This window comes from Clinocottus analis, unplaced genomic scaffold, assembly GCF_023055335.1.
Source record: "Clinocottus analis isolate CAN_PGR_092001 unplaced genomic scaffold, fCliAna1.0.p SCAF_46, whole genome shotgun sequence".
NCBI classification, from domain to species: Eukaryota; Metazoa; Chordata; class Actinopteri; order Perciformes; family Cottidae; genus Clinocottus; species Clinocottus analis.
This window is the reverse complement of record NW_027176203.1, coordinates 107,501-115,000: the sequence shown is the minus strand read 5'-3', so window position 1 is coordinate 115,000 and position 7,500 is coordinate 107,501. Positions and strand designations below refer to the sequence as shown.

At 46.7% G+C, this 7,500-nt stretch overlaps 1 protein-coding gene across 2 annotated transcripts in view; it reads left to right on the top strand.

Annotated features, from left to right (window-relative positions):
- The window catches only part of slc24a3 (solute carrier family 24 member 3), a 71,105-nt gene that overhangs the window by 29,916 nt on the left and 33,689 nt on the right, over positions 1-7,500 (top strand). The window contains exon 1 of one of the 2 annotated variants that reach the window (XM_068599369.1): positions 3,474-3,601. The exons of the other annotated variant lie outside the window; for it this stretch is intronic. Coding sequence (XP_068455470.1) covers positions 3,595-3,601 — 7 coding nt within the window. The 5' untranslated portion in view covers positions 3,474-3,594. Of the gene's footprint in view, positions 1-3,473; positions 3,602-7,500 lie in introns of those variants that run through there. 2 annotated transcript variants of the gene reach the window in all.

The following is a 7,500-nucleotide window of genomic DNA, read 5'->3' as shown; positions in this document are numbered from 1 at the left end:
GGAAAAGACCCCCTTCCTCCTGCTGCACACTGCTGTCGACCTCTCAGAGGCCTTGTAGCAGTACGTGTAGCAGTACTTGACCTCTCAGAGGCCTTGTAGCAGTACGTGTAGCAGTACTTGACCTCTCAGAGGCCTTGTAGCAGTACGTGTAGCAGTACTTGACCTCTCAGAGGCCTTGTAGCAGTACGTGTAGCAGTACTTGACCTCTCAGAGGCCTTGTAGCAGTACGTGTAGCAGTACTTGACCTCTCAGAGGCCTTGTAGCAGTACTTGTCGCAGTACTTGTCGCAGTACTTGTCGCAGTACTCGTAGCAGTACTTGAACTCTCAAAGGGTTAGGGTTCAGAGTCAGTCAGAGTGCAATGATGCAACGTACACACACACACACACACACACACCGATGTGATGTCATGCTGCGCAGCTGAGACCGCATGTGAAGCAACATGTTAAAAGGAACATTAAAGGAACTGCAATGGGATTAATATCAGGCCCATCTGCTGATGTAGACACCGATGTCATCAAGAAACACGGGCGAGTGTGTGTGTGTGTGTGTGTGTGTGTGTGTGTGTGTGTGTGTGCAGCATTACATGGAGATGGGACAATAAGCGTTACGGAGCTCTACAGACCATAATGTCATCAGGAGGATCGTGCTCTCCGTGTCAAGAGGGCGCATGCTAAAGAGAGGACACGTGTAATCTCCTGTTGGTCAGCAGGAGGTTGTGCGCTTGATTTCATGGTATTAACTCGTGTGCAGAGCATCAGGATGCAAGGACCGACCGGCACGCGGCGGTTTGGCTACAAAAACACGGATGAGAAAGAAATCTTTGTCAAGCATTTCATTCACACAGGACGCAACAAGAGTCTTGGAGTTGTTTCTTTGTTTGTTGAACCAGCAGACGAGCGTGAAGGTCACGAGACTCTCTACAGATATTCTGTTGTTACAGCGAGCAGTACGTTCTTTACAGAGCAAAACGTATTCATCCAGCAGCGATAAAAGGATCATCTTCGTCTTCCTTGTCTTCAAATCATGACAGTGAAACACGTCATTTCTGCGGCTGCAACAATAAATCGATAAAAATCGATTCAAAAATGTGTTATCGATTTGTTGTGTGATTATTACGTCGTTCAATAAGTCGCAGGGTTGTTTGAGTATAAAAGTTAGAGTTGAGCGCAGTGCAGGTGGAAGGTGGTGGATCTCCACCGGTGGTTCTCAGCTTCGCGCCCCAACAGAGACGAGAGAAGCACGACAGCAACGCAACACAGGAAACAACTTTGGAGACTTTCATACATACTGTCAACCACACAAAAGACCCTGAAGAAACATTCTGTTGACTTCACGATGCTGTAGGATTGAAGAGGCCCCGGTCAGCGCGGGTCATTGTCTGGTTTCTCGCTGCCTCGCTGGTTAAATGCCACATTACCATGTAACCTTTGAGCTGGGAGGGAGCACACACACCGACTACAAGATGACAACTCTGGAGAGAAAAGCTTCTTCTTCGGTTAAACACTTGTCACAGCGGTGAGCCGGCCTTCTGGAGAGGAGGTGATGGATTGGGAATGTTTCTGCACCGGCTGTGAAACAAACTGTGAGACGATCTGGATCCAACAGACCAAAGAGCTGGAGATGGTCATGTGCTGTGATGTCCTTCCCTTTGGAGTTCAACTGTCAGAGACGTCTGAGGTCTTTTCCTCCATTTGACATCATTTCCTAAATGTACCTTTTGAAGGCACGTAAATGATGTCTGGTTGACGGAAGCACAGAACCTCGATTGTTGTGATTATTCCAGTTGAAACAAAAAGAAACATGCACTTTTATTAATCCCCTTGGGGAAATTCTTCTCTGCATCTGGCCCATCCTTGATCAGGGAGCAGTGGGCTGTGAGAGCAACGAGGGGTTAAGTGCCGTGCTCAGAGACACTTTGACGTGTGAACTGTGGAGGGGGATGGAACCGGCTACCTTGTGGTAACGGGACGACCTCTCATCCCTCTGAGCTACAGTCGCCCCTGACAAGCTGTTGTTGTCCTCTGTGAGCATTATGTGTTCCTGTTGTTAGACTTCCTCAAGAGCAGCAACGACTTAGCGAGCTGAGTTAGCGAGCTGAGTTAGCGAGCTGAGTTAGCGAGCTGAGTTAGCGAGCTGAGTTAGCGAGCTGAGTTAGCGAGCTGAGTTAGCTGCTGGAGCTCAAGGTGGCTTTAAAAGTACCTTCTCTTCTCCTTCACCGTGCTGCCGACATGAACAGCCGTTATAAAGTCACGTGTGTTTGTTAGCAGGCAATTTACAGCAAGACGTCGTAAAGAGAGTAAACCTCTCTTCCGTGCTTCCCCCTCGTTTTCTCTAATTTCCCGCTGACGAACGTCCGATGTGTTCGGTAATACCACCCACAGAAAGTAAATGCAACCACATGCTGCCGCGTGTGTGTGTGTGTGTGTGTGTGTGTGTGTGTGTGTGTGTGTGTGTGTGTGGTTGCAGGCCACAGGGTTCAGCATTTTATTTAAACTTACATCATATTTCTTGACTGTCTTCTGCCGCTCAGCTCAGAGAATAAAAACACAAGACGAAGACAGTTTACATCAAACACTGAAACCGACGACAGAACGACTCTGAGCTTCCTGCCGGTGTACCAACGCAGGAAACCTCTTCAGCAACGGGACGGACACGCCAACACCGGCTCTGAGCGACAAACACTGCCACAGGACTGTTAGTGGGGAGGTGAGGAGATATGAGGAGATATGAGGACATGTAAGGAGTCATAAGGAGACGTAAAGAGATATAAGGAGTACTGATGTGTACTTTTGTGTCGAGGCTTCGAAGCGTGTCGAGTAGTCCAAGTAGATTTTGGTGAGCCGTACCGAGGCTCGTGTCCGTGACGTCTTCGGTGACGTTGGAAGCCTCGCCAGCCGGCCGCACCACGTGACTGATTCACAAACCAGTTTGTTGGTTTGCCGTGCGATTCAAAATATAAGAGGCAGCGAAACTCACTGGATTCCTCCTTCCTCTCTGAAACCAGCTTCATCTGCTGTGAAAGGTGTTTCATAAAGCAGCTGAACTTGTCTCAGAAAGCCCAGCACTGTGGGAAAGTTATATGTTTATGAAAAAATAATAAAACGTTGTACCTTAAGTAACATTACATTTAGCTGAAGCTTTCATTCAAAGCGACTTACATTTAGGCTGTACACTGTAACTCTGGGTCTCGCTCAAGGTCACATCATCATGGACTTGTGGATGCCGGGCTCGAACCACCGACGCTCTCACTGAAAGACGGGTGTCTAGCCACTGAGCCACAGTCACAACACAAACAGCTGCTCAATCGGTCGCCACTTCGCCATTTGACCCAGCCGTTATATCATAAAGACAGACACAATATTAATAAGTTAATAATTGATGTAGTGACAGCTCAAACATCATTCGTTCATTTATTAAATTCAAAGCTTTACGCATGGTGTCGTTATGACGACTGTCTGTTTTACATGTGTCGTCCACTTGGTGGCGCAGTAGAGCAAATGAAGCGTCATGAAGCTTCGACGCATGAGCGAACCAAAAGTATGTAAAGCCTCAAAGCTTCAAGAAGCTTCATCCCGCCATCACTAGTAAGGAGATGCAAGGTAGGGCTGTGCGGTAAACCGTCCGAACCGGTATCAATATTGCTTACGGAACGAATTTTCGACGTGCCGTCATACCGGTGCACGGACCCAACACCCGAAGATGGCTTCACCAATAACGACATTTAACTGTCAACGCTTCATGACAGCGAGCAGCAAAGCTACTTAGCTGTCAGGGTTTGACAAAATTACACAGCCCAAATGCATGCTGGGAAATGCAAATTTCCCAGGCGGCAAACAGTTGTTTGTGTGTCCCAGAATGCATTTTGGCACAATTAAACGGGGAACAATGGCGGAGGAGAAATCAAAACCGAAAGTTGACAGTCTCTGAATACTACTGTTGTTGAGTCACAAAATGTCATTTTAAGATGTTTTCTCGCTTGAAGTTAGTTGTTTAAGTATCAAACTGGTCGGTTTGTCAAGAATCAGCCGACTTAAAGAGTCACCGACGGTTTGAATCCCTGCTGCCGGGAGCGATGAGCCGGGCAGCGGCGCGCCAGCGCCCTCTGCTGCCGGGTGAGAGACACCTGAACACGGCAGCATTGTTTAAACGATTCGCTGGCTCCGAGTTCTCCGTCGAGGTTATGAGGATCTAACGATCTTTATTAGTTTATTATTTATTGTAACGTTACGTCAGTTTGACGGAGGAAAGGTTAAGATTTATAACTTAAGATGTTAATTTAACTTTTGAGCCACAGGTCGTTTACTCAATACCAACACAGTAATGTGTACTCTTCCTGTTGTTTGCCTGCGCGCTTTAACCAGCATGCAATTCGACTTTGTATTTTCTAAATGTACAACTATTTGTGTTACAAACGGTTTGTGTCACTACGTGTTGTGTTGTAGTGTTTAACCTTGTCAAAGAGCGTTAGTTGTGGGTTATCCAATGTTGTCATAAAGTTAAATACACAACTAAAGTTTGAACCATGACTGGAGTTGGAACCCTGACACACAAGTAACCCGCTGGGCTTTCGACATCAAGCTGTGAAGTGTTGACGTTGTGACCTTCACTGAATACCGTGAAACATACCGCCCACCCCTAATGTAAGGATATATCAGGAGACATTATGATATGTAAGGAGATATCAGGAGATGTAAGGGAATATTAGGAGATGTTAGGAGATATAAGGAGATGTCAGGATTAGGTGAGCGAGTCCTAAACTTAACATCTACAAGCTCCTCGTCTATATGATTGTGATGTTGTTCAAAGGTTTCACCATGTTTTATATTTCTGATCATTCTCGATATATCCCTTTCTCAAGGGCAAGGTGGTTCATGAACCTCTAGGGCACTCATCGTGTTAAATGCGTCTGTTGTGTGGGTCAAACAAACAACACTGAAGGACTCAGGATGGTGAAGTGAGGACATTTTGGACCGATACATCCATCCATTTTCCGCCCCTTATCCGGGGTCGGGTCGCGGTGGCAGCACCCAGCAGACCGACCCAGGCTTCCCTCTCACCCGCAACATGTTCCAGCTCGTTCTGGGGACCCGAGACGTTCCCAGGCCAGCCGGGAGATATAATCCCTCCAGCGTGTCCTGGGTCTTCCCCGGGGCCTCTTCCCAGTTGGATGTGCCTGGAAAACCTCTAATGGGAGGCGCCCAGGAGGCATCCGGATGAGATGAACCACCTCAGCTGACTCCTTTCGATACGAAGGAGTAGCGGCTCGACTCCAAGCTCCCTCCTGATGTCCGAGCTCCTTACCCTATCTCTAAGGCTGAGCCTTATCATTTCGGCCGCTTGTATCCGCGACCTCGTTCTTTCGGTCACGACCCAGAGCTCGTGACCATAGGTGAGGGTTGAAACGTAGACCGACCAGTAAATGGAGAGCTTCACCTCCGCAAATCGCCACCTTAACGTGGTGGAGGAGTTTGAGTGGCTCAGTGATCCTGGGAGCTATGTTGTCCGGGGCGTCAGCCCCTGGTAGGGTCTCCCAAGGCAAACAGGTTTTGGGGTTGAGCCCAGACTAAGAGCGGTTCAAAAAACCCTGATGGAGAGCAACACTAGGAGTTTAGTCACCTCGCCCGGACAAGGGAAACCGGGGGAACCCTCCCGGAGCCAGACCCGGGATGCACGCTCGTCGGCGAGCGTCTGGTGGCCGGGCTTTCGCCCATGGGGCCAGGTCGGGCTCAGCCCGAAAAAACATCACTCCGTGGACTCACCACCCGCGGAGAGGACCATCAGGGTCGGGTGCAGTGCAGACCGGGCGGCAGACCATGTGGAAGACCTGGGCGAGCTGATCGCCGGCAGCATGGACTAGCTCAAGGGACCGATACTCTCTCTCTCTCTCTCTCTCTCTCTCTCTCTCTCTATATATATATATATATATATATATATATATATATATATATATATATATATATATATATATATATATATATATATATATAAAAGGTTTCTGTTTGTAACTTTTTGCAGCAATCTTTTAGGTAGAAAAAAAAACAATATAATCGATAAGTAAGGCATCCGTTTCCAGCATGTCGAGTTAGTAATGGAATGCTTCAAAGTTAAAACACTCGGAATAATCTACCACATTCAATATATATATATATATATATATATATATATGTATACACACATATATATATATGTATATATATATATATATATATATATATATATATATACACATATATATAGTATTATCATGCATCAAGTTCCCTATCATACTATTAGAATCTTCTATATTTTGTATTTGTGTATCTTTACAGTTGAACTTATTTCATTTTGTGTCCATATTTAATATATTAAAACGTGTTGGCAGTCAGCAGTGAGAACTGAATGTTTCGGGCTGGTTAGAAATGAACTCATGAATGAGAACCAGTGACATCGTGACAGTGATGAAGGATTCAGGCTGAACAGACCAACAGAAACAAAATGACATCCAACGGCAATTTTGGAGATGCATTGTTTTCACATGAAAGCGAAGTTGTACTGGTTTGTTTCCCTCGACACAGTGTGTGTGTGTGTGTGTGTGTGTGTGTGTGTGTGTGTGTGTGTGTGTGTTTTTCTCATCACAACAGATGCTAACATGCTTTTCATAAACGGGGAAAGCCATCTGTCATCTGCATAAAGCTGCATCTTTTCTGCTGCTCTTAAAGCTCCGATCCTTTAATGATGACGGATTTGGAGGATTCTCTCTCTCTCTCTCTCTCTCTCTCTCTCTCTCTCTCTCTCTCTCTCTCTCTCTCTCTCTCTCTCTCTCTCTCTCTCTCTCTCTCTCTCTCTCTCTCTCTCTCTCTCTCTCTCTCTCGGAGCTGCAGCTCTTATGTAATGTCGTGTTCTGATGTAAGATGTGTATGAAGAGTTGAGGGGCAATTCTGGTCCTCCGACCCTGAAGGGACGAGGCAGACACTGATCTCACACAGGGTGTGTGTGTGTGTGTGTGTGTGTGTGTGTGTGTGTGTGTGTGTGAACACTAGAATGGGTTGAACTCCCCTGGACGAACATTTTAAAGTTGAACGGTCGATCTGATGAAGACAGAGAAACATTTTCTCCTTTTAAAAGGATTCCATGAAGTTAAGAGAAGATGCTGATGGAGGTCAGGTGCTGAGTCATGACTAACCAGCTGATGGAGGTCAGATGCTGAGTCATGAATAACCAGCTGATGGAGGTCAGGTGCTGAGTCATGACTAACCAGCTGATGGAGGTCAGATGCTGAGTCATGACTAACTAGCTGATGGAGGTCAGGTGCTAGGTCATGACTAACCAGCTGATGGAGGTCAGGTGCTGAGTCATGACTAACTAGCTGATGGAGGTCAGGTGCTGAGTCATGACTAACCAGCTGATGGAGGTCAGATGCTGAGTCATGACTAACTAGCTGATGGAGGTCAGGTGCTGAGTCATGAATAACCAGCTGATGGAGGTCAGGTGCTAGGTCATGAATAACCAGCCGATGGAG